The sequence below is a fragment of the Tachypleus tridentatus genome, chromosome 9 (genome assembly GCF_004210375.1).
Source record: "Tachypleus tridentatus isolate NWPU-2018 chromosome 9, ASM421037v1, whole genome shotgun sequence".
Lineage (NCBI taxonomy): Eukaryota > Metazoa > Arthropoda > Merostomata > Xiphosura > Limulidae > Tachypleus > Tachypleus tridentatus.
In genome coordinates this window covers 161,335,821-161,363,307 of record NC_134833.1, presented here as the reverse complement: position 1 = coordinate 161,363,307, position 27,487 = coordinate 161,335,821, and the positions used below count along the sequence as shown (strand labels likewise).

At 28.5% G+C, this 27,487-nt stretch overlaps 1 protein-coding gene across 4 annotated transcripts; it reads left to right on the top strand.

The window, feature by feature from the left end:
• Window positions 1-491: 491 nt before the first annotated feature.
• On the top strand, window positions 492-26,867 carry LOC143226827 (ribosomal RNA processing protein 36 homolog). 4 transcript variants are annotated; one of them, XM_076458297.1, is made up of 10 exons: window positions 492-1,050; window positions 4,876-5,864; window positions 13,084-13,114; window positions 13,801-13,861; window positions 17,850-17,924; window positions 18,666-18,732; window positions 19,375-19,479; window positions 22,866-22,940; window positions 25,852-25,969; window positions 26,690-26,867. In XM_076458297.1, the coding sequence occupies exons 2-10, from the start codon at window positions 5,331-5,333 to the stop codon at window positions 26,815-26,817; spliced, it is 1,194 nt and encodes a 397-aa protein (XP_076314412.1). In that variant the 5' UTR covers window positions 492-1,050; window positions 4,876-5,330; the 3' UTR covers window positions 26,818-26,867. The 4 variants fall into 4 exon arrangements, with proteins under 4 accessions (XP_076314412.1, XP_076314411.1, XP_076314414.1 ...); XM_076458296.1 differs by lacking the exon at window positions 492-1,050 and adding an exon at window positions 1,164-1,301; XM_076458299.1 differs by lacking the exon at window positions 492-1,050 and adding an exon at window positions 1,292-2,016.
• The last annotated feature ends 620 nt before the right edge of the window (window positions 26,868-27,487 follow it).

Sequence of the window (27,487 nt, the reverse complement as noted above, 5' to 3'; positions counted from 1 at the left end):
TAGCAGTGTAAGACTAGAGGGAAGGCAGCTAGTCATCACCGCCACCGCCAACTCTTGGGGTACTCTTTTACAAACAAATAGTGGGATTGACTGTAACCTTATAACGTTCCTATGGCTGAGAGGGCGAACATGTATGGTGTGACGGGGGTTCGAACCCGTGACCCTCAGATTACGAATCGAACGCCACCTGGCCATGCCAGGCCCAGTATTAAGAAGAGAAGTATTTAAAAAAGGTAATATTTGTTGTTTATTTACTTAAGAGCATTACATGCCATGTAAAAGAAATGAAGACAACATGTACCACTCAGTGATCATCTTCCCTTACGGAATCATTAAGTGTCAGCAGAAATGATTATAGTGTATTATCATGTTACTCTTTTACCGATAAGGGTTGATATATAGTAGATGAATGAATTAAATATAACAGACGTGGATAGTTTACTGAACCAGTGGTGAAATAAAAGGTGGTTATTTTAGTGTCAAAACAAGGGCAAACTGCTATCTGCAGTGCCGTGTATGGAAGCGTCATAAACCACGAGAAGGTCTTCCCCCCAATTTTAGCTAACCTATAGCTAGGAGAAAGGCCGAATTTACACCCTGAACTGCCCTCGCGGGCAGACCGTAATTTTGACTTGGGGCACTCAACCGTGCGACGAGGCATCGGGAATGCATTGCTTGTGCTTACTAGACACTGCTGGACAGATCATAGCCGAAAGGAGCTTGATCGATGTTCACAGGTGTCCGAGACACACGCTTCCAAAAGAGTTTTCCTTCTGAAACATTTATATAAGTTGAAAAGCGAAGATAAGTTTACTTAATGGTGTTTTGAAAACTATTTTACAAAGTACTTAAAGTTTCGAGAAAAACTTAAAATATAATTACCATATCCATCTACAACCTATTCCTAGCATGTTTTTTTTATAAAATTAATTTTATTGTCTTCACTACTAATAAAGAATTCTTCAAAAAGAATGATATTTAATCATAAGTACTCTCGAAACAAAAGCTGGACTCGAGAATAATAAGATGGCGATATGGTCATCAGCAAAGGTATTTCGAACTTTATATATTTATTGTGTCATTCTTGTACGTTCAAATGATCTTAATATACATTTGATAAAGTTAAGTTTGTCTTGAGCTCAGTGAATTACATTTCATAATCTCATATGTATGTATAACTTAGTACTATTAAGCAACCTATGGCACTAATTTATAGTATTACGTAATTTATAACGACGTATGCTTCTCCAGATGGAATGATTGTAAATTAGGCGTAAGCCAAGGTTATTTAGAAGCTTAACGTAAGTCATAGGCGCTTGTAACTAATTGCGCTTAAACGATGTTTGAATTAAAACTAAATAATACTAGTATTACGATTATAGTAAATGAACTCCGATTACACGATTTAGTCATTTATCGTTATCGTGTTATTTCAAATTACGGTCATATTTATAACTTATAATCATAAGGAATGACAATAGACTAGAAAGTAAATCACAAATATCCTGTTGTATATTATATATTATTAATATTATGACTCGGTATTATTTAATATGTATTCTTAAAAGTATTGTTAGTACTTGGTAGTAGTCGCTTTTTTACTGTGGCTGTAGTTTTGCTTCAGTTTGACAAAGTCAAAGTAATTAACTGCAAGTGGCTAGGTTTAAGTGTAAAAACTGCAAATACAATGGCAGTTTTGGCAAATTATCCACAATGCTCTATAAGTTATAAGTAGCACTTGTATTAATATATGAATAGTTTATACAACTAAATGAAAATTAATCTTAACAGTATATTTAGGATTTTAAACTGTTATAGTTTTATTGCTACCTAACCCTAAATGAGTTAAAGTAAGATTACATAAAAGTAAAATTTACAACCACTGTTTTATAGTGTTAGTTATATTTGCCTTATCACAAAGACAGCGTAGTGATTTCTGATATTCTAATAAAAAGCTATAAACTTTAAATTTACTATTTCACAATTATACTGACTGGAAGAGAATGCTTATAACTGGTAAAATACATGTACAATATTGAGTTTAGTATATGTAAAGTGAGAATTAAAGTTGTAATAACTTTGACTAATGTTTTTGACTGAGCGGTATATCTAAATGTAGTAAAGATGTGATGAAATAATCATTCTCCAACTATAAATTGTATAATAATTATTATTTGTATACATCTGTTGATATCTTAAGAAGATATGGCACAGAGAATAAAAATAATTTTGTTGAATAGTACATTTCAAGGAACAGTGCATATATGTAGTTTTAAGTATGGAAAAATGCTGGTATACTTAGTTTTAAGGAGATGAATAATATAAATTGCTTAGATCGTATCTATATAGGAAAAAAAATTGAAGATTTGTTATTAAAATATTCATAAAGAAAGCAGTATTAATATTTATTTCAAAGTCTACATAGTTGTTTTTTTCTAGTAAATCCACATTGTTGTAGAGCAAGTTCTATCAATTGATTAGGCTTAGCATTGCCAAGTTTTTAAAATATTATTTTTCATTACATTTGAGCAATTATTAAATTTTATTATAGCCTCTTGGAATAAGTATTTATTTATATAGATATTTTTTGAATCAGATGATTGTAAACATGTATTTTGGTTTGGTTTATTACACATCCAAATCTGTTTAAGGATATAGTTTAACATTGCATAATGTTTTTAGACAACAATGGACTTATTGGCCCATCTCAGCTGCCCTGTCCTCTGAACTAAAACTTAATAAAATAAATCTTAAAAATTCTTAAAGCCATCCCTTATTATTCCTATATTTATCAAGTTTTCCCTTAAATGTATGCACATTTGCTGCCTCTGCAGCATTCGAAGGCAACCCATTCCAAAGGTTAACTTCCCTGTTAGAAAAATAGAACTGTCTTAACTTAGTTATAATAAAAATAATTTTACTTTGTAGTTAATTTATCATAAGAAGGATAGATCCATTTGTAAAATTAATGTGTACACTTAAATCTCCAATGAGATATAATTTTTTCAGCTATCTGGTGTTGTTTATAAAAGTTGTCACCATATATGTGTGGTTGTTTATGTTGATTTTAAGATAAAAAGACCAGGAGAACTGTTAAATAAACTGAGTAATTGATTCTAGGTTCAAGGACAGATTCAGATTATATGTTTGTGGATTTTTTTTTCTGCTATGTTCAAGTGAAATGCAGAGTTGGTTAATGCTGTGAATAAAACAAACAGCCATAATCTTGTAAAAGAATTCAGTTTTGAACAGCCAACAAAATACTGCAGAACTTGTGTTTATTTTGAATAATCTCTTCAGCCCTTGCAAGCCAGTATACAAAATGTGAGAACCCATAATTGGTTGATTGCTTAGTGGCAATCTGACACTGAGAGAGAAAATTATGACTTGTAGACTTAATTTTGGTTCATAAGACACAATAGTTTCAGAATTCTGAGTATATGTGTGTTTATAGTAATAATAATAAAAAAACAAAACAAAATGAGAACTAAACATCATATGCAAGTGGCCAAAGTTTTCAACAGCAAAATTTATACACCATTCATGGCCTCAAAGGTTATTTTGATATATGTTTTTATTTTTGTACCAGCAGATGCCTGTTGAAACAAATGATAATTTTCTTAAAGCAGTGACAAATGTTTATGAAATGTGCAATCAGCCCAATCCCTTGGATTAGGGTATGTATATGTAACATGATTGTTTAGTGGGTCATTTACAACCATGTATTATTTACCTAAGGAAAATTGTATGTGTTTTAAACAACAGAGACTAACTGAAATGCATTTTTGTCACAAATTTTTGATTTTCCATGCACTGGTTGTATTGAGTACAATAAAGCAGTCAGGTTTGTTAAGTTGGTGCAGGAATTGTTTTCTATTGTATACTTTCCTTGTTATTTTACAGTTGTTATTTCTAGGAGAAGAGTGGAAGGAGGTATATTTAAATCAGTTTATTTGATATGGTAAAATAAAAACATATGTATAGAATAATGATATAAACATTTGACAAACTAAATAACATGTATATTCAGACATGTCTGTTATATATTCAGACATGTCTATTATATATTCAGACATTTCTGTTATATATTCAGACATGTCTGTTATATATTCAGACATGTCTATTATATATTCAGACATGTCTATTATATATTCAGACATGTCTATTATATATTCAGACATTTCTGTTATATATTCAGACATGTCTATTATATATTCAGAAATGTCTATTTTATTATGTTGTTTTTTTTACTTGATGCACCTGTCTTCAAAATATTTCTGTCAGTCAGTGAATGGAGGATGTCTCATTTTTTCATGAAATTCCTTTGCAAGAAAAGTAACTTTTGTTCTTAATAAGGTTTTCTTTTAGATTGACTTTCAAGAAGATACAAAGAGTAATGGATTGATGTTGATAAATGTAAAATTTTAGAAGTTTAAAAAAAATTAATGATTTATTTCTAAAGGTACTCCTGACAAAATGTATGTTAATGTATGGTTTGTTTGTTTTCCTCTGGTTAACTGTTTGGGAGCTAATGATTTACTTCTAAAGGTACTTCTGACAAAATGTATGTTAATGTATGGTTTGTTTGTTTTCCTCTGGTTAACTGTTTGGGAGCTAATGATTTACTTCTAAAGGTACTTCTGACAAAATGGATGTTAATGTATGGTTTGTTTGTTTTCCTCTGGTTAACTGTTTGGGAGCTAATGATTTACTTCTAAAGGTACTCCTGACAAAATGTATGTTAATGTATGGTTTGTTTGTTTTCCTCTGGTTAACTGTTTGGTAGCTACAGAAAATACTAGACAAATTTAGCTATAATATATAGAAAGGTTTTGTCTTTATGTATTATATTTTAAGAAACAATTTGATTTTCAGGCAGTATTCAAGCCAGTTCCAAAGTGCAGTAAAACCAGTTTAAAAAAAATACTGTTGGTGTCAGGAGAAGATATTTCACAAAACCTTTTGAAAATAATAACTAAATGTGGATATAGAAAAAACATAGAATAGAGTAATCTGGTACTAGAAGGAATATACACAATAATAGAAGAGAGTAATCTGGTACTAGAAGGAATATACACAATAATAGAAGAGAGTAATCTGGTACTAGAAGGAATATACACAATAATAGAAGTGAGTAATCTGGTACTAGAAGGAATATACACAATAATAGAAGAGAGTAATCTGGTACTAGAAGGAATATACACAGAATAATAGAAGAGAGTAATCTGGTACTAAAAGGAATATACACAATAATAGAAGAGAGTATTCTGGTACTAGAAGGAATATACACAGAATAATACATCCTTAACTAAAAAGATACTTTAGAAATCATGAATATGAAAAACAGGACAGAACTTATTGAGAGAAACATATGTGTAAATAAACTTTTCATAGATGACAATAAAAAAAAAATGAAAATGCCCCAAACCTTGAAAAACAAGAAGAGACGTAACAGGATTAAAGATGGTAAAGAACTTGACAATGTTGCTTCTGAAAGTGATGGTGCAGTCTATGGACAATCTTCATGCAATGATTCATCTTGGAAAATGTCCTCAAAGAATGTTGTCATCAGTGCAGATAATTTGATGGAGACCACAGGAAGTGGTGATGATAAAAAGTTTAGGAAGAAGAAACACAAAAAAAAGTTTGAAATAGTTAACAATAGTGAAGTTGACATGAAAAGTGGTTGTTCAGAAATGTCTGTTGAATATGATTCATTGTATTCTCAAAAGATGCACATGGAAAATAAGATGTTGGGTAGCACTGATGAAAAACAGGAAAGTGAATGGGTAAAAAACCAAATTGAAAGTGACTCAGGTGAAACTGGCAAAGAAGAAGAGAAAGAACAACTGGATGTTGACAAGGTAATTTAATTTGTTCACCAGTTATGGTAATTTAAATTTTTGTGTATGTATATGTAGTGAGAGATTGACACAGGTTGCCATGCATGTAGTAAATATACAGAGATGCCAACCATTACGATTTGAGCATAATCATTATGATTTTGGTGTATACATTACGACTATATGCTCGTATAAACAAATATTGTGACTTATTGCAACTTCCAAATTATTATATATTATATAGGCCTATACAATAAAGTGATAAATTGTTCCCCCATGGCTTGAAAGGGGTGAAAAGAAAATTTCTAGTGAGATACAGATAAATTTTGATAATAAATAAAAGACATAGTCCAAATGGCTACTTGCGATAATCATGTTTGTACTTGAAATAATAAATAATAAAAAAAAAAATTGTATCTCCAACGTCTACCAATAGTTTGAGTGCGGTGCTTCTCCATACTGGGTACCTGGGGGAATCCATAGTTATGTTATCAGTGCTTGTCAGCCAATCAGCACTCGCTTAGATGGGTATTTTCTCGTTTTCTAAGTGGCATAGAAACACCAATGTGATTGTTCACAAGATGGAAAAAAAGAGGCTTCATTCACCAGATTGTCTTGTTTGTGGCAAATCTAAAAGGACTAAAATGGTGAAAGGGCTCTGTCTGCAATCATTATGCTCAGTCATTTGAAATAGTTGGCATCTCTGTATATATATTCTTTTTCTGTTGTGAAATTTTGTGGAAAAAACTTTAACTTAGAATATTTATTTTGCATTTTAAAAGATGGGATAACAAAATTAATGCAGCCTGGAAAAAATGCCATTATTATGGTTATGAAGAGAAAATATGTTGAAGCAGTTTGAGATAATTAGTGAAAATCTTCTGATAAATGTTTAGTAGTGTAAAGAATAATTTGGTGACTAGTATGGAACATACTTAGCTGCTTTTTTACAGGTGTCGTGTGTATGGTAACGTTGTTCTTCTCAACTCGTTACGTTGTAATCTTTCATTACATTATATGTATCTTTGGTCCTTTTGTTTTGTTTTGTTTGTTTCCTTTAGTGAGGTCATATTCATTCCAAGGGGTGGTACAGATATTTATACAGGTTTGTATATGATGTAAAATTCTTTCATTTTTACATTTTCACCTGGAAAGGTAATTGTTTTCAGGTAATCTAAGGGTTATAGGATACTGCACTAGGACTCTAGTCTAGTTTTACGATCTGGTATTGCATGATTTCTGATCCTTTGCAGACAGGTTTTGTAAATTATCTGCACCCCAGCAGCCAGTTAAAGTTATTACTTGAAACAGTAAAATTCTGCTAGTTGATAATTTAAAATCACACAACTTTGTTTATGAATAAAGATTTCAGTTATTTGTACTTTTCTTGCCCAACTTTGGTTTAATTATCTGCTAATCCTGGTATTTTGCTGATAGATGTAATTTTCTGTAGGATTTTAGTAAAGCTGTATTCCATACACATCATGGTTCGATTTTAAGAAAACTTTAGTTACTTTTTGCAGATTTACTGTGTGGAATTTTTATTGAAGCTTGTGTGTATTTCAGATTAATGAAGTTGGCAGGTTAAAATTAATTTTTCAAAAGTTGCCAAAGAGTTGGGGTAAAATTTCCTTCAACAGAATTTTCCCTCACTAAAGATTTATTAATTTCTCAAGTACCTTACTTGTTTTTTTTATTAATTAGACTTGTTTTAAAATTATATTAAGTTGATTTATGAGGCAAAAACTGTCAGTATGTAAACCACCACTTACTCACCATGCCAACAGTTATATGACATACATTTTACTTTTATTTAGTGTATTTATCAGTGAAGATAAAGGACAAAGCCCAAATTTTTTAAGTGATATTTTAAGTAGCACAGGCCATCTGTGGCTGGAAGAGATTGCTTTTACCATGTTTATTGAGTGGGACAGTTTTGTCATATAGATTGTGTTGATTGATAACTAGCACTAATGTTCACTATCTCCTACATTAGTAATGTATATTACTTACTACTTGTTACTAAATTTAAAAATAGAAATTAATACTGTTTCATGTTGCTTGTATAACTTGTGGTCCATCAAAGATGTTCCATCTGCCAAACTATGGAATAAAATCAAACACCCCTCAAAGCCAACATTTATTATTTAAATATTTTATGATGTTCCATCTGCCAAACTAAAATATAAAAACAAACACCTTTCAAAGCTAACCTTTATTGAAATATTTTATGAAATCTTTTACAAGTTATTGCATCTGACACATCCTTAATGTTAAGAAATGTAATAGAATTTCTATTAATGTAATAGAAAAATAAAATTGTTTTAATAGAAGATAATCCCTATTCTACCAAAATTCATGTTTTTGTCTTTCCATTCTCATCATTAAGTATAAGAGATGATGATGCATCGTTCTGATGGCAGTTTACTTAACAATTTTAAACATTTTTATTTGTAAAAATGGCTCATTTTTACAAACATGTTTCTCTACAAGTGGGTTTTCTCAACATCACTGAATTTTAAACATTACATCCTTCCCTCTCACTCTTCATTTATCAGTTAATCTTGAAGTTCATAATCTGTCTGTGTGTCAACTTTTTCATCATAGTAGCAGTCTCTTAACTCTCCAACAATTCAGTATCCTTCCTAAGATAAGGAGTCCTCTTCTGGAACAGTGGTAAATCTTCAGATTTACAGTGTTAAAATCATGGGTTTGAATCTCCTCTGTATTCAAAACCTATTGTGGCTTTGCTCTAAGAAAAACACACATTCACAGATAAGGAGCTCATAACTAAACGTATTACTCCAAATGTGGTTTAAAAATAAATCTATAAAATGAAATTGCAACATCTTTTAACTTCTATTCAGTATTTCTATAGATACTACTTAAAATTCTTTTTGCCCAACCACTAGCAACAGGATACTGCTTCAATGGCTCTAGAGACTGAATGACCAGAATATTCAAGGTTATTCTTGTCCAAATTATAATTTAAATTATGATCACCCATATGCATTACTTTGTTTATAACTGTTAAAGTTGTGTGCCATCTTTTATTTGCCAAACTTGCCAAATAATTTAAATAATTTATTGACCATTCCTTCATATATCTCATTCACATAAATGAAAAAGGGGCAGAGGTCATAATAGTGGTCAGTAAGGTACATCACTTGTGTCATTAACTGAGTTTGACTGAACTTCATTTATAACAATTATCTGCATTATTGTGGCACTTGATAAATGCTTTCTGAAAATCCAAGTTCACTGAGTCCACACCGGTGTCCTCATCTACTCAAGCAGCAACTTATTGAAAGATTGTCAAAAGATAAGTAAGACAATATTATTCCTTTGTATATTTAACAAAACTTTAAACTTTGTTCATTGAATTTGCAAGTAATTTTTATCATACGTTTAAAAAATTTTGACACCAGTGATATAAAACTGATAGGTTTAAAATTAACAGGGCAGTTTTCATCACATCCCTTGGTAAGAGAAGTAACACTAATGTTCAGTCTTCTGGCACTTATCCAATAATGATGGATTTACTAAAGAAAAATAGTATTGAGTGGCTTCCATGTGCAATCATTAATCTACTTTTATACTCCTCAGGAAATATTACCATGTGCAATCATTAATCTACTTTTATACTCCTCGGGAAATATTACCATGTGCAATCATTTATCTACTTTTATACTCCTCGGGAAATATTACCATGTGCAATCATTAATCTACTTTTATACTCCTCGGGAAATATTACCATGTGCAATCATTAATCTACTTTTATACTCCTCGGGAAATATTACCATGTGCAATCATTAATCTACTTTTATACTCCTCGGGAAATATTACCATGTGCAATCATTAATCTACTTTTATACTCCTCGGGAAATATTACCATGTGCAATCATTAATCTACTTTTATACCCCTCGGGAAATATTACCATGTGCAATCATTAATCTACTTTTATACTCCTTGGGAAATATTACCATGTGCAATCATTAATCTACTTTTATACTCCTTGGGAAATATTACCATGTGCAATCATTAATCTACTTTTATACTCCTCAGGAAATATTACCTGAGACTTGTTGTTCTTTGATCTTCTCAGTTTTTTCTTGATAATTTCATAATTAATGTAATCAACTTAATCATTTTTGTTTCCATCTGGTGAGTGTTTAGGATGAGAAATTCTGTTTTAATTTCCATTAGGAACAGTTAAAGTAAAAGTAGAACATAGTAGCCCAACTGTCTAGAATTAGATATGAGCCTTCCTCTATTACCCTACACAGACCTAACTCCCATTCTAACATTTTGCTTAACATTAATGCATTAAAAAAACTTCATAGTGTTGACTTTTACATTTTCAGCTAACTTATTTGCATATATCCTTTCTAACTGCTTGATGTCTTGTTTAACCAACTGTCTTGATCACCTGTAATTTTCTAAGCCTCCTTTCATTACAGTTGATTTATGATTATTACATTTATAATGTTTTTATTTGTTATATTCCTTGTAAACCAACCTGGTGTTTTACTTCTAACCAAGCTTTTTTCTTCTTCCTGCAGCAAAGATATCATATAGAATATTAAAATTCCACATTTGATCAGTATTTCCATTTGTCCAATTCACAAAGTATAATTCTTGTTGTATCTTTTCAAAATTTACTTTTATGATACTTGTCACCAGAATTCCATTATTTCTGATCTCCATATGCAGTAAAGCAGTTAATCTAATTAAACATTGGACATATATATATTTCTCTACAAGTGGGTTTTTTCGACATTACTGATTAAACATTGGACAGTTACACCCAGATGTTCACCAACTTCCACCTTGTCAATCATTTTTGTATTAGAGTATCTTTGTTTCAAGAAGGCTCTTTGAGCAGTTGGTGAAGAAAAATATCCACAAGAGATGCTATAAACCTGCATGGTCTGACTAACATTTTCCAATTTATGTACCTGAAGTTAAAACCCTATATTCATAACCTTATTAACAGCTAACTTTCTGTGTCACATCCAAAAATTATTTTATTTCAAAATTTTGATAGCAGATAGATATATCAGTTAATGTTTATTCATGATCACAAGAGAAATATCCCTTGGTTGACACATCAGTGTGACACATCAATGGACGTCTTTAATATTCATATTTAGCATTGTTATCAGTAATCTCAAAATAAGTTTGGTATTTTGAATAATGAAATTAAACACTGGGCACCAAGTAGACAGCCATATTAAGTAAAGTGGTCAAGTTTATGTTATTCATAAATTTGTAGGGTCAGTAAGAAAAACAAAAAAAAACAGCAGGAGTGAAGATAGGCAAATACATTCACAAAATAATTTTTGCTAGAAAAGTGTATAATAGAGAATGTCAAGTGAAAACACAGAGCAGGCTAGGGAGTTATTTGTGATGACCTTATCCAACTGTTTTACTCCAGCTATGAACACAGAGCAGGTTAGGGAGTTATTTGTGATGACCTTATCCAACTGTTTTACTCCAGCTATGAACACAGAGCAGGTTAGGAAGTTATTTGTGATGACCTTATCCAACTGTTTTACTCCAGCTATGAACACAGAGCAGGTTAGGAAGTTATTTGTGATGACCTTATCCAACTGTTTTACTCCAGCTATGAACACAGAGCAGGTTAGGGAGTTATTTGTGATGACCTTATCCAACTGTTTTACTCCAGCTATGAACACAGAGCAGGTTAGGAAGTTATTTGTGATGACCTTATCCAACTGTTTTACTCCAGCTATGAACACAGAGCAGGTTAGGAAGTTATTTGTGATGACCTTATCCAACTGTTTTACTCCAGCTATGAACACAGAGCAGGTTAGGAAGTTATTTGTGATGACCTTATCCAACTGTTTTACTCCAGCTATGAACACAGAGCAGGTTAGGGAGTTATTTGTGATGACCTTATCCAACTGTTTTACTCCAGCTATGAACACAGAGCAGGTTAGGGAGTTATTTGTGATGACCTTATCCAACTGTTTTACTCCAGCTATGAACACAGAGCAGGTTAGGAAGTTATTTGTGATGACCTTATCCAACTGTTTTACTCCAGCTATGAACACAGAGCAGGTTAGGAAGTTATTTGTGATGACCTTATCCAACTGTTTTACTCCAGCTATGAACACAGAGCAGGTTAGGGAGTTATTTGTATGACCTATTCCAACTGTTTTACTCCAGCTATGAACACAGAGCAGGTTAGGGAGTTATTTGTGATGACCTTATCCAACTGGATTACTCCAGCTATGAACACAGAGCAGGTTAGGGAGTTATTTGTGATGACCTTATCCAATTGTTTTACTCCAGCTGTGAACACAGAGCAGGTTAGGGAGTTATTTGTGATGACCTTATCTAACTGTTTTACTCCAGCTATGAACACAGAGCAGTTTAGGAAGTTATTTGTGATGACCTTATCCAACTGTTTTACTCCAGCTATGAACACAGAGCACGTTAGGGAGTTATTTGTGATGACCTTATCCAATTGTTTTACTCCAGCTGTGAACACAGAGCAGGTTAGGGAGTTATTTGTGATGACCTTACCCAACTGTTTCACTCCAGCTATGAACTTGGATCTTTCTGATACAAAACTACATTAGAGTTATGGTCTTGGTAAAATTTCTTATTCTGGCCGTTCCATTTTCCCCAGTGCATTAAAATTCAAACTTAGCAATTTAATTGATTAATTGGAATAATTGATTATCTATTAACATTGATTACATTGATCAAAGTATGATTAAAGCAATTAAACTAAATTGGTTTTTGTATTGTTAATAATTACAATTATTCAAATGATAAATTAATTGAACTTGTAAGTATTTTTAAGGATAAAAATCCTTGGAAGGACATTGTCTCTTTAGTCATTTTGTATATTTTTATTTTACCAGAATATATTTTCATATTTTTTGTTGTGTAAATAAGAATGAATATTACTGTGAAGACATTATTTCTTTTGGTCATTTCATATGTATTCTATTTTACTAAATTGTGTTCAGTGATGCAGTTGTGCCAAAACAGGCTGAGGTGTCACACAGTAGTTGTTTCTGAAAGGTTGAGTATAGTCTGATATATTCATGTGATTTCCATCGATTAGGTTAAAGTGAAATTTTGTTTTATTTCTCATAAATAAGTTTTACATAAGAATGTAAAACATCTCTTCTGACTTTTGTTGTTAAAATGTTAATACTTCTAACTGACAAGTTAGTTGTAAGAATATTTTTGTTATTTTAGGATGAGGCTCACAGGACTGTTCTGAGACAGGGTAAGGCATTCTTAATATTTCTTTGGACACTGTTTTCAAAACTTCCTCACAAAATAACCAGACTAAATAATTTTTCTTTTTTTTTCTCCTGTGTAGCTACAATTTTTTTCTCTAACATAGTGGTGAAAATATTCAAATATATTTAATGAATTATATTAAAACATGTTTAATAAATTTTTAATAAAAGTCTATTTAAATTAGAATTGTTTGATAAAGTTTTATATAACTGTTTAAACTTTAAGGATTGTTTGATTACTGTTTAAAATATATTGTTATAAACACTGATTTATATATACCATAATATTTCGTATTTATACATGAAACTAAAACAATTTGTACAAATTTATCAGTTCTTTGTGAGTAGGAGACCTGTACAAAAGTTACATCTTTTTTTGTGTGTCCAACTTCATTCTTAATTTGTTTCTTTAGATTTAGTATACGTGGTTTTTAATGATTGCCATACGTGACAAGTTACACTGAATACTGCATTTGTGAATCTAGCAAAACAATATTTTTTTTAATTTGCTTAATTATCTATTAATATTAACACCAGTAATAATAACTTGTTTGTTTTCAACTAGAAATAAAATTATAATTTCAGCTAATGTTTGTATGGTAACTGATTTAAGTTTTAGAGCAATGTAAATGAAATTATAAATGTATAGAACTAATGTTTTTATGTATAGAACTTGCAGAGATGTCTTTTGAAGAATTGGAGAAATTGAAAGAAAGGATTGGATCAAAACTGTGAGTTACTTTATTTTGTAAAAGATTGGATCAAAACTGTAAATTACTTTATTTAGTAAAAGATTAGATCAAAACTGTGAGTTACTTTATTTAGTTAAAGATTGGATCAAAACTGTGAGTTACTTTATTTTGTAAAAGGTTGGATCAAAACTGTGAGTTACTTTATTTTGTAAAAGGTTGGATCAAAACTGTGAGTTACTTTATTTTGTAAAAGGTTGGATCAAAACTGTGAGTTACTTTATTTTGTAAAAGGTTGGATCAAAACTGTGAGTTACTTTATTTAGTAAAAGATTGGATCAAAACTGTGAGTTACTTTATTTAGTAAAAGGTTGGATCAAAACTGTGAGTTACTTTATTTAGTAAAAGATTGGATCAAAACTGTGAGTTACTTTATTTAGTAAAAGGTTGGATCAAAACTGTGAGTTACTTTATTTAGTAAAAGGTTGGATCAAAACTGTGAGTTACTTTATTTAGTAAAAGGTTGGATCAAAACTGTGAGTTACTTTATTTTGTAAAAGGATCAAAACTGTGAGTTACTTTATTTAGTAAAAGGTTGGATCAAAACTGTGAGTTACTTTATTTTGTAAAAGGTTGGATCAAAACTGTGAGTTACTTTATTTAGGTAAAGATTGGATCAAAACTGTGAGTTACTTTATTTTGTAAAAGGTTGGATCAAAACTGTGAGTTACCTTATTTTGTAAAAGGTTGGATCAAAACTGTGAGTTACTTTATTTAGTAAAAGGTTGGATCAAAACTGTGAGTTACTTTATTTAGTAAAAGGTTGGATCAAAACTGTGAGTTACTTTATTTAGTAAAAGGTTGGAACAAAACTGTGAGTTACTTTATTTAGTAAAAGGTTGGATCAAAACTGTGAGTTACTTTATTTAGTAAAAGATTGGATCAAAACTGTGAGTTACTTTATTTAGTAAAAGATTGGATCAAAACTGTGAGTTACTTTATTTAGTAAAAGAGATCAAAACTGTGAGTTACTTTATTTAGTAAAAGATTGATCAAAACTGTGAGTTACAAAACTGTGAGTTACTTTATTTAGTAAAAGATTGGATCAAAACTGTGAGTTACTTTATTTAGTAAAAGATTGGATCAAAACTGTGAGTTACTTTATTTAGTAAAAGGTTGGATCAAAACTGTGAGTTACTTTATTTAGTAAAAGATTGGATCAAAACTGTGAGTTACTTTATTTAGTAAAAGGATTGTGATCAAAACTGTGAGTTACTTTATTTAGTAAAAACTGTGAGTTGGATCAAAACTGTGAGTTACTTTATTTAGTAAAAGGTTGGATCAAAACTGTGAGTTACTTTATTTAACAAAACTGTGAGTTACTTTATTTAGTAAAAGGTTGGATCAAAACTGTGAGTTATTTAGTAAAAGGTTGGATCAAAACTGTGAGTTACTTTATTTAGTAAAAGGTTGGATCATTGTGAGTTACTTTATTTAAAAAGATTGGATCAAAACTGTGAGTTACTGTGAGTTACTTTATTTAGTAAAAGGTTGGATCAAAACTGTGAGTTACTTTATTTAGTAAAAGGTTGGATCAAAACTGTGTAAAAGGTTGGATCAAAACTGTGAGTTACTTTATTTAGTAAAAGGTTGGATGTGAGTTACTCAAAACTGTGAGTTACTTTATTTAGTAAAAGATTGGATCAAAACTGTGAGTTACTTTATTTAGTACAAGGTTGGATCAAAACTGTGAGTTACTTTATTTAGTAAAAGATTGGATCAAAACTGTGAGTTACTTTATTTAGTAAATTTTGTAAAAGGTTGGTGAGTTACTTTATTTAGTAAAAGATTGATCAAAACTGTGAGTTACTTTATTTAGTACAAGGTTGGATCAAAACTGTGAGTTACTGTAAAAGATTAGATCAAAACTGTGAGTTACTTTATTTAGTTAAAGATTGTGAGTTACTTTATTTTGTAAAAGGTTGGATCAAAACTGTGAGTTACCTTATTTTGTAAAAGGTTGGATCAAAACTGTGAGTTACTTTATTTAGTAAAAGGTTGGATCAAAACTGTGAGTTACTTTATTTAGTAAAAGGTTGGATCAAAACTGTGAGTTACTTTATTTAGTAAAAGGTTGGATCAAAACTGTGAGTTACTTTATTTAGTAAAAGGTTGGAACAAAACTGTGAGTTACTTTATTTAGTAAAAGGTTGGATCAAAACTGTGAGTTACTGTTTATTTAGTAAAAGATTGGATCAAAACTGTGAGTTACTTTATTTAGTAAAAGGTTGGAACTTTATTTAGTACAAGGTTGGATCAAAACTGTGAGTTGGATCAAAACTGTGAGTTACTTTATTTAGTAAAAGTGAGTTGGATCAAAACTGTGAGTTACTTTATTTTGTAAAAGTTGGAAAAACTGTGAGTTACTTTATTTAGTAAAAGATCAAAACTGTGAGTTACTTTATTTTGTAAAAGGTTGGATCAAAACTGTGAGTTACTTTATTTAGTAAAAGATTGGATCAAAACTGTGAGTTACTTTATTTAGTAAATGATTGGATCAAAACTGTGAGTTACTTTATTTAGTAAAAGATTGGATCAAAACTGTGAGTTACTTTATTTAGTACAAGGTTGGATCAAAACTGTGAGTTACTTTTATTGTTTTCAATTTATCTGAAAACATGTCTTTCACTTAGATGTCTCTAATTTTATGTTATCTCTCCAATGTTGTTGTCAGTCTTAATATAAAATGTCATTTATATATTTATTTTAAAATTATAAGTAAGATCTTGCTTATAGAACAAACAAATTTAAGTCTGCTTTTGTCACTCTGGTTTCAAAACACATTCTTCCAGAAAGTTGGAATTAAAAAATGAATCAAGGTGCACTTAACCAGAAAAAGCAAATGAACATTTCTACTCACTGTGGCAGATGTTAACAGTGTGTAATAAAAAACAAATGAACATTTCTACACACTGTGGCAGATGTTAACAGTGTGTAATAAAAAAAACAAATGAACATTCCTACACACTGTGGCAGATGTTAACAGTGTGTAATAAAAAACAAATGAACATTTCTACACACTGTGACAGATGTTAACAGTGTGTAATAAAATACAAATGAACATTTCTACACACTGTGACAGATGTTAACAGTGTGTAATAAAAACAAATGAACATTTATACACACTGTGGCAGGTGTTAACAGTGTATAATAAAAAACAAATGAAATTTTCTAATCACTGTGGCAGATGTTAACAGTGTATAATAAAAAAACAAATGAAGATTTCTACTCGCTGTGGCAGATGTTAAGTGTATAATCAAAAAAACAAATGAAGATTTGTTTCTACACATTGTGGCAGATGTTAACAGTGTATAATAAAAAAAATAAATGAAGATTTCTACTTGCTGTAGCAGATGTTAAGTGTATAATCAAAAAAACAAATGAAGATTTGTTTCTACACATTGTGGCAGATGTTAACAGTGTATAATAAAAAAACAAGTGATGATTTCTACTCACTGTGGCAGATGTTAACAGTGTATAATAAAAAAGCTGGTGAACTGTGACTTTTTGTAGGTTAACTGAAATGATTGAATGTTACAAAAACCGAAAGAAGTTTTAACCTTATTGTTCTAAATTTGTTTTGTTATTGTAATATTTTGTAATGTTTATAACCCTCTAGTGAGAAAAAATGATCAGTATGTTACATTATCACCAGTATATAACTGAAACTGAATCTATTGTTTAATACCTTGTACCCCATGTTCTATATTTTATGTATAACTTAAACTGAATCTATTGTTTAATATCTTGTATGCCATGTTCTATATTTTATGTATAACTTAAACTGAATCTACTGTTTAATATCTTGTACACCATGTTCTATATTTTATGTATAACTTAAACTGAATCTACTGTTTAATATCTTGTACACCATGTTCTATATTTTATGTATAACTTAAACTGAATCTATTGTTTAATACCTTGTACCCCATGTTCTATATTTTGTTTCAAACATTTTCTTCTTGTATAGGTACAATGAAGCACTGTTTGGTTCTCAGAAAACTAACAACAAGTACAAAAAGTACAGTAGAGCCAACAAAAACAGGTATATAGATTGTATTAAAATATATATATGTATGTATGACATATGCACTATTCACTGTCAAGATGTTCACCAGACTTTAAAAACAACTGTCCATTACTGGTCCTTGTTATTACCATGTTGGATAACTAGAACTGGTAACACAAATATTTCCAGAATTTTTTTATTTTCATTGTGAACATTTTGGTTTTGAGTAATATTAATGTTATTATTTGATCAGTTATTTATAATAAATGTAATTTAAAGTGCTAGAACTAATAGTTGTAAGATTTATACTAGAACATGTATAACATATTACAGTGTTGATCAAACGTGCTTGTTTTGTAAGTGATGGGTTCATGGTTAGTGTTATGAACTATGAAAGAAATTAAAAAACCTTCACACTGACTCCATTATAATAGTAGTTATTCAAATAGAATAACCGTGTAATGTATTGTAGTTTACACTTTTGACACCAGTTGACTATGTTATGTGCAGAACAGAAAAAGTAAAACATTCTTGTCATATTTTTAATTAATTTCTTTTATTTTTTGATTATTGATTTCTTTCTAACATATTTAAAATTCTGGTAATGTTTTTACAATGGTTGGTTTATATGATTTGAAAAATAGAATGTATTATTTTGTGAGGAAAATAAAAGGTTACAAGATGGTGATTAATATAACTACATGTTTAATTATTTTAGTAACTCTACTGTGTAGTTTCAGTTTATTTCTTCCCCAAACTACATTTTCTTTTTCTAAGGCCCCGTGAAGTTTCCTCTAAAGCTGCTGTACCTTTATTTCGTGAAGTTTACCAAGTGAAAAGGAAAGTAAGATTTGTAGATTGTTCATAAATGGTTCTGTGATATAGTTATTGTTTCTTATGAAAACATTCTGGACACATCATCAGTGATACACATTTTGATTTTTGTGTCGTATGTTTTAAAACAAAAGAAATGTGTGGAAAATCAAAATACAGTTATTGTAAGTTCAGTTTTAATTTTCACTTATTCACATATCAAAGATGTGAAGGTTTGGAATTACAGTCAAATGTACATTGATTAATCTTATTCATTATATTATTTGGATATAACAGCTTTGAAAAATTCCATTGTATTTGCTTTGATGTCATATTTAACTTATATTTCTAAAATATCCTAAGAAAAAATATTAAAAAATTTCATTGACGGTAGAAAATTATTTAAAATCTCCTAAAAGTTGATGTTCCAGACTGGATAAAAAAAATATTGTTGTGTTCTGAATACTTTAAGAAACTGTACAAAAATGTGTCTCCATTTACAGATATAATCAGGATAATATTTACCCTCATTTTCTATGATGTAATTTCATCTTTTAAGTAAGTTATGTGAGTTTAGTGGATATAAAATATGAAGTGAAATGTACACCTAATAATCTTCAACTCAAGAAAAATTACTAAGAAATTTATCGGGTGTTAATATTGTTTATTTAAGGTGTATCGAGACCCCAGGTTTGATGACCTTTCAGGTACCTACCACGAAGATATATTTAAAAATGCATATAGTTTTTTATCTGACATTAAAGCCAGAGAAAAGAAGGTAGGTTTGTGACATTTCTATCATTTATTTATTTTATAATTAAAACTTGTTTGATGCAATCTAGAACACTGTTGTAGACTTTGATTGAATGTTTTGAAGTTTCATTTGCACTTAAACCTATTTAAGTTATGTTTATAAAATATCTATACTGCATAATCCAGATATGTATCATTCATTTACAGCAATTAATTTTATATTAGTTTTTAAGTACAGTGTCTTCTTCATCACACTTCAGCTCCATTTGTGTTTAAACCATTTTTAAAGCAAAGGTTACAGTGTACTACAATTGTTTAATTTATAGAACCCAAACATATAACTTAAGAAGAAGAGACTTAAGTATATAATTGTGTAAAGTATACATTATCTTGAATATAAGTTTAAAGATGCTTAGACAAAAATAATTCTGTAGCTGTGCCCATATACTGGTTATTATAAAGTCTAAGTGTATTGGCATTGCAAAACAATTGTGGCTCAGGATACAAAATGGATCAGATAGTATGAAAGTTGAAATTAATTTCTTTAGATTCCATATGATCTAAGTAATAGAACTGGATGATTTATTAATTACTGATGAGCAGAGATTAAATTGGTTGTGACAAAATTCATGGACTAAACAAAGTTATCATTATGGTATTTGATTGTTCCATCTGTTCAAGTAACTCACATGCTGTCATTTGTTATCAAAAAATCTACTTAGACTGCATTATTTTGAACTGCTGAACACATGGAAGGAAAATAGCTGGAGGCTTTTTTTTCCTGCTTGTAAATATCTGGTTTCATTAACAGTCTACTAATTAACCAAAGAAGCCATTGGTTCATTTATTAGCAAATACCACTAATAAACCAGTTCCATCATGTAATAGTTTTAATCTATACTTTGTTATTAATGATAAACAAATTCACTTCAGCTGTGTCAGATTTATTATAGTAGATTAATTGACATAATGTTTGGGATATAATATTAATTTAGGTTAACAATATTCAAATTATTGTAGCACTCTTAATTTCTTTCAGTGACTTACACATTTATCATCACCAGTGTACTGTTTTGCTTTAGTGCAGTTAAGGAATTTATAAAGTTTTGCATAATGTTGTGACACCTTTCTGGTATATTTTATAGAAGCAGTAACTATTAACGTGACAGAGAAAGATTTATAGAGTTTATATAAGGATAACAAGACCCACCATCTTTTTCTAAAATTTTCTTAGTTTCGAGTTTTTTTTATCCAATATGTCATTAGGTTCAGGTGTATAATTTTTAAACTGAGGGAACAATCCATTTTAACTATGATGTACATATGCCATTAAAATGGTTACTTAAAAATACAACATACTGTTCAGGTGGAACTAATTTATAGAAAGGTAAAATAATTTACTTTGCAAACATTAACATGCACAGACAAATCCAGTAGTTTAATTTATTGCTCTGTAATAAATAAAACCATCAATCCAGGATTTTTCTGCATGTTTAATATCAAAAATATACATGATTTTTAAAATTGATAATTGTTTATTATTAGTTTCTCCAATGTAGAATTATACATCAGTTTTCAAATTGATAATTAATGTTTATTATTAGTTTCTCCAGTGTAGAATTATACATCAGTTTTCAAACTTATAATTAATGTTTATTATTAGTTTCTCCAGTGTAGAATTATACATCAGTTTTCAAATTGATAATTAATGTTTATTATTAGTTTCTCCAGTGTAGAATTATACATCAGTTTTCAAATTGATAATTAATGTTTATTATTAGTTTCTCCAGTGTACAATTATACATCAGTTTTCAAATTGATAATTAATGTTTATTATTAGTTTCTCCAATGTACAATTATACATCAGTTTTCAAATTGATAATTAATGTTTATTATTAGTTTCTCCAATGTACAATTATACATCAGATTTCAAATTGATAATTAATGTTTATTATTAGTTTCTCCAGTGTAGAATTATACATCAATTTTCAAATTGATAATTAATGTTTATTATTAGTTTCTCCAGTGTAGAATTATACATCAATTTTCAAATTGATAATTAATGTTTATTATTAGTTTCTCCAGTGTAGAATTATACATCAATTTTCAAATTGATAATTAATGTTTATTATTAGTTTCTCCAGTGTAGAATTATACATCAATTTTCAAATTGATAATTAATGTTTATTATTAGTTTCTCCAGTGTAGAATTATACATCAATTTTCAAATTGATAATTAATGTTTATTATTAGTTTCTCCAATGTACAATTATACATCAGTTTTCAAATTGATAATTGTTTATTATTAGTTTCTCCAGTGTAGAATTATACATCCATTTTCAAATTGATAATTAATGTTTATTATTAGTTTCTCCAGTGTAGAATTATACATCAGTTTTCAAATTGATAATTAATGTTTATTATTAGTTTCTCCAGTGTAGAATTATACATCAATTTTCAAATTGATAATTAATGTTTATTATTAGTTTCTCCAATGTAGAATTATACATCAATTTTCAAATTGATAATTAATGTTTATTATTAGTTTCTCCAGTGTAGAATTATACATCAGTTTTCAAATTGATAATTAATGTTTATTATTAGTTTCTCCAGTGTACAATTATACATCAGTTTTCAAATTGATAATTAATGTTTATTATTAGTTTCTCCAATGTACAATTATACATGTTTTCAAATTGATAATTAATGTTTATTATTAGTTTCTCCAGTGTAGAATTATACATCAATTTTCAAATTGATAATTAATGTTTATTATTAGTTTCTCCAGTGTAGAATTATACATCAGTTTTCAAATTGATAATTAATGTTTATTATTAGTTTCTCCAGTGTAGAATTATACATCAATTTTCAAATTGATAATTAATGTTTATTATTAGTTTCTCCAATGTAGAATTATACATCAGTTTTCCTCTGTGTTTAAATATTTTTATTTATGAGCTTTCAGTTCTCTTTATCACAGCTTTTATCAGACAAAGATATACACTGTTGTTTGTTGAAGAGGGTCAAACACTTACAGATCAAAGTATTTTAACATAGGTAAAAATTCATTCAAAATCCTAAATATTAGTTTACCCACACTGTGAGTCTTAGAAAACATTTGGTTTCTCTTATCAGTTTAAATTTTTAACTTTAAGAATAACAATGTTTTGTGAATAATTTGATTTTACTTGCATAGTATAAGAAACTGGCTTTGGTACAGTTGTTAAGAAACTCACTTTGATACAGTTATTGAGAAACTGATACAGTTGTCAAGAAACTCACTTTAATACAGTTGTCAAGAGAAAAATATTCAGTATTTTTTTAATATCCGTTTTTTATTTGAAGTCTAAATTTGTAACATTGTTTACATAATTAGAGATCTTTTGTTTAAATTATTTCATTATTTTTCAGGAATTACAAGAAATGTTAAATATAGAAGATGATCCAGAAAAGAGAAAACAAATACAATTTTTGTTGAAGAGAATGGTGTGTGTTAATGTTTGTACATTAAACATTCTGGCAATTAAAGAAGGTTGTGCCAAAAATTTAAAATTATGTTTGAATGTAAAATGAAATGTGCTTCTGGTGAAGTTTTAGTGTTTCCTTTACTTATGAAAAATTTTTTATTTAACATCAAAACAGATTGTAGGAAGAGAAAAACGTGTTTGTTCAACTGAATTGTAGTAGAATTTTTTCTAAAAATTTTGATTTTTTTTAAACATAAAAACTGTTAAACTGTATTACAAAAACCTCTAGACCAGTTTCAACAGACAGCTTTTAAATGTCAGTGTCTTGTATGTTTAGGTTCGAAATGACTTTGGAAAAGTTACTAAAACATGAAAAACTGGCTTTAATGTTGCACGTTCACAGACACCAACCATAACATTTATATTGATGGAATAATAACGTGAAACTAGAACCCAACTCTATTTAGAAAACATGTTAAATAATAACATGAAACTAGAACCCAACTCTATTTAGAAAACATGTTAAATAATAAAATGAAACTAGAACCCAACTGTATTTAGAAAACATGTTAAATAATAAAATGAAACTAGAACCCAACTCTATTTAGAAAACATGTTAAATAATAAAATGAAACTAGAACCCAACTGTATTTAGAAAACATGTTAAATAATAAAATGAAACTAGAACCCAACTCTATTTAGAAGTCTTTCAAATGAGTTTCCACCTTCTCTAGGAATTACTGAGCCTTGATTGTTTTTAACCTGAATGCATGAGAAAGAAAAGTTCAGTCTGTTGAAACTAGCAGGGAGTTTTCATTTATTCTTTAACCATCTGTCATACTGGTGTATGAAAATGGTTTCTTTCACAAAAACTTAAATAAGACTAGTGGGAAAAATAGTTTAATATTTATTTAAGAGTACTAAAATACTGTATTCCATTAAGAAACATTATTTATAAAGTAATGGGAAAAATTGATTAATATTTATTTAAGAGTATTAAAATACTGTATTCCATTAAGAAACATTATTTATAAAGTAATGGGAAAAATTGATTAATATTTATTTAAGAGTACTAAAATACTGTATTCCATTAAGAAACATTATTTATAAAGTAATGGGAAAAATTCATTTATTTATTTAATAGTAATAAAATACTGTATTCCATTAAGAAACATTATTTATAAAGTAATGGGAAAAATTGATTAAGAGTAGTAAAATACTGTATTCCATTAAGAAACATTATTTATAAAGTAATGGGAAAAATTCATTTATTTATTTAATAGTAATAAAATACTGTATTCCATTAAGAAACATTATTTATAAAGTAATGGAAAAAATTAATTAATATTTATTTAATAGTAGTAAAATACTGTATTCCATTAAGAAACATTATTTATAAAGTAATGGGAAAAATTGATTAATATTTATTTAAGAGTACTAAAATACTGTATTCCATTAAGAAACATTATTTATAAAGTAATGGGAAAAATTGATTAATATTTATTTAAGAGTACTAAAATACTGTATTCCATTAAGAAACATTATTTATAAAGTAATGGGAAAAATTGATTAATATTTATTTAAGAGTATTAAAATACTGTATTCCATTAAGAAACATTATTTATAAAGTAATGGGAAAAATTGATTAATATTTATTTAAGAGTAGTAAAATACTGTATTCCATTAAGAAACATTATTTATAAAGTAATGGGAAAAATTGATTAATATTTATTTAAGAGTACTAAAATACTGTATTCCATTAAGAAACATTATTTATAAAGTAATGGGAAAAATTCATTTATTTATTTAATAGTAATAAAATACTGTATTCCATTAAGAAACATTATTTATAAAGTAATGGGAAAAATTGATTAATATTTATTTAATAGTAGTAAAATACTGTATTCCATTAAGAAACATTATTTATAAAGTAATGGGAAAAATTGATTAATATTTATTTAAGAGTAGTAAAATACTGTATTCCATTAAGAAACATTATTTATAAAGTAATGGGAAAAATTCATTTATTTATTTAATAGTAATAAAATACTGTATTCCATTAAGAAACATTATTTATAAAGTAATGGGAAAAATTAATTAATATTTATTTAATAGTAGTAAAATACTGTATTCCATTAAGAAACATTATTTATAAAGTAATGGGAAAAATTGATTAATATTTATTTAAGAGTATTAAAATACTATATTCCATTGAGAAACATTATTTATAAAGTAATGGGAAAAATTGATTAATATTTATTTAAGAGTATTAAAATACTGTATTCCATTAAGAAACCTTATTTATAAAGTAATGGGAAAAAATGATTAATATTTATTTAAGAGTATTAAAATACTATATTCCATTAAGAAACATTATTTATAAAGTAATGGGAAAAAGTGATTAATATTTATTTAAGAGTATTAAAATACTGTATTCCATTGAGAAACATTATTTATAAAGTAATGGGAAAAATTGATTAATATTTATTTAAGAGTATTAAAATACTGTATTCCATTGAGAAACATTATTTATAAAGTAATGGGAAAAATTGATTAATATTTATTTAAGAGTAGTAAAATACTGTATTCCATTAAAAAACATTATTTATAAAGTAATGGGAAAAATTCATTAATATTTATTTAAGATTATTAAAATACTGTATTCCATTAAGAAACATTATTTATAAACTAGAGGGAAAAATTGATTAATATCTATTTAAGAGTATTAAAATACTGTATTCCATTAAGAAACCTTATTTATAAAGTAATGGGAAAAATTCATTAATATTTATTTAAGAGTAGTAAAATACTGTATTCCATTAAGAAACATTATTTATAAAGTAATGGGAAAAATTCATTAATATTTATTTAAGAGTAGTAAAATACTGTATTCCATTAAAAAACATTATTTATAAATTTGTGTACTCTAGAAAAATCAAGAGAAAACTGAAAGATTGAAGGAAGTGGCTAAAGAGAAGATAAGACAAGAGAAACAAGAAATTGTCAACCAGCTTAAAGAAGGAAAGAAGCCACACTTTAAGAATAAATGTGAGACTAGTTTTTCATTCATGTTTTTCTGCAGTTTTATATAATGTGTATATTATCTAACATAGGGCAACATTAATTAACTAATGAGAGTTTACACAAGCAAACATTATTTTAAAATGGTGGTTCTTAAACTTTAATAACGAGAGAACACCATTAATTTCTAATTTTGTTCATAGACCACCAATCCCTGTAGATGTTTTGTTTAAAACAATTGTGTATAAAATACACTGTTTTGTACCAAATATGAATGTTAAGTAACACTGTGATTTGTTACATGTTATATCCTACTGTTAACTGTCAATATGTCTACTGAACTGTTCATGGTGGTACACATAAGAAAGGTTTGACTACAGTTCTACAGTATTGGTGGAGGTTTGAGTAGTTTATGATACATATAAAATATCCCAGCAAATACAAAAATGTTTGTTCTAAGTCCCTGGTTTTATCATGATAACTTCAAGTGTTTAGATCTTTCTTTTTCATTCTGTGTTGCAAAAAGGATATTGAAGTGTTGGTTTGTTGCTAAAGTATTGTTACACTTCAGTATTTGTTTAGCTACTTTTGTAGATAGAGAAAAAGAACCAAACTGTAGTGACAGCTAACAAACACTTTAGGTCTTTCTTAGTGCACAAAATGATATTATTGAGATATACTGTTGTACATGAATCTTTTTGGGATGTTTGAGATCTGAATGTTGATGCGAGAAACCTTTTATTTCAGCTGAAAAGAAGAAATTAGAATTAGCAGAACGTTTCGAGAAACTCAAGAAAGAAAACAAACTTACAAAATACCTGGAAAGGAAAAGAAAGAAAAATGCCACAAAAGAGCGTCGTCACCTTCCACTCTAGCAAAAAGTTTTCAAATATCTGTAGTGAATAAAGTTTCTATTCCATTATTATTTTTGCAGTATTTTATTTATGTGTTTAGTTATAAACAGACTTGCTAACTTAATAAAGATGTAAATTTATCACAAATATGCTCAGTTGAACTTACGTAAATTTCACTAATTATTTGGATGCTAAAAGTGTGTTTGCTACTCTGTTAAAAAGTTATAACTCCAGTAGCTGTATTGTTTAACATGTTAACACTAATATAGGCATTTTGAATATTTGACTTATCTTAGAAAAACAGTAACAAGGTATTTAAAAAAACAAAAATTGTGACCATCACAGGCTACTTTAGTTATATTTGTACTCATTGTAATGACAAACAAATTACCATCTTCAGATTTGTTTTTATAGTCTGTATTGTGATCTACACTTTTCTGAATACCTAAGAGAGACTTGCAGATGGGTGGCTATGTTACTGTAATTTCAGTGTTTTATTAAAAACAGTAACCTTAGTTTGAATTAAAACAAAGTTAAAAAATATTTACTTGTAATTTCTAACAGTCCAACTACAATTCCTAGCAAAATACTGCTATGTAAACATTTTCTTCTGATAACTTGTATATTTTTTACACACATGGTTTCAAGAATAATTTTCTGTTCTGGCCACCTTTATTAAGAAAAAGAAAAT

What these genes read in the sequence shown, in the direction of transcription:
- LOC143226827 (XM_076458297.1), top strand. Translation starts at nt 5,331, where the DNA reads ATGAATATGAAAAACAGGACAGAACTTATTGAGAGAAACATATGTGTA. An exon ending in CAGGACTGTTCTGAGACAGG is followed by an intron (nt 13,115 to 13,800) that starts GTAAGGCATTCT and finishes TTTTATGTATAG; the next exon opens with AACTTGCAGAGATGTCTTTT. An exon ending in GCCACACTTTAAGAATAAAT is followed by an intron (nt 25,970 to 26,689) that starts GTGAGACTAGTT and finishes CTTTTATTTCAG; the next exon opens with CTGAAAAGAAGAAATTAGAA.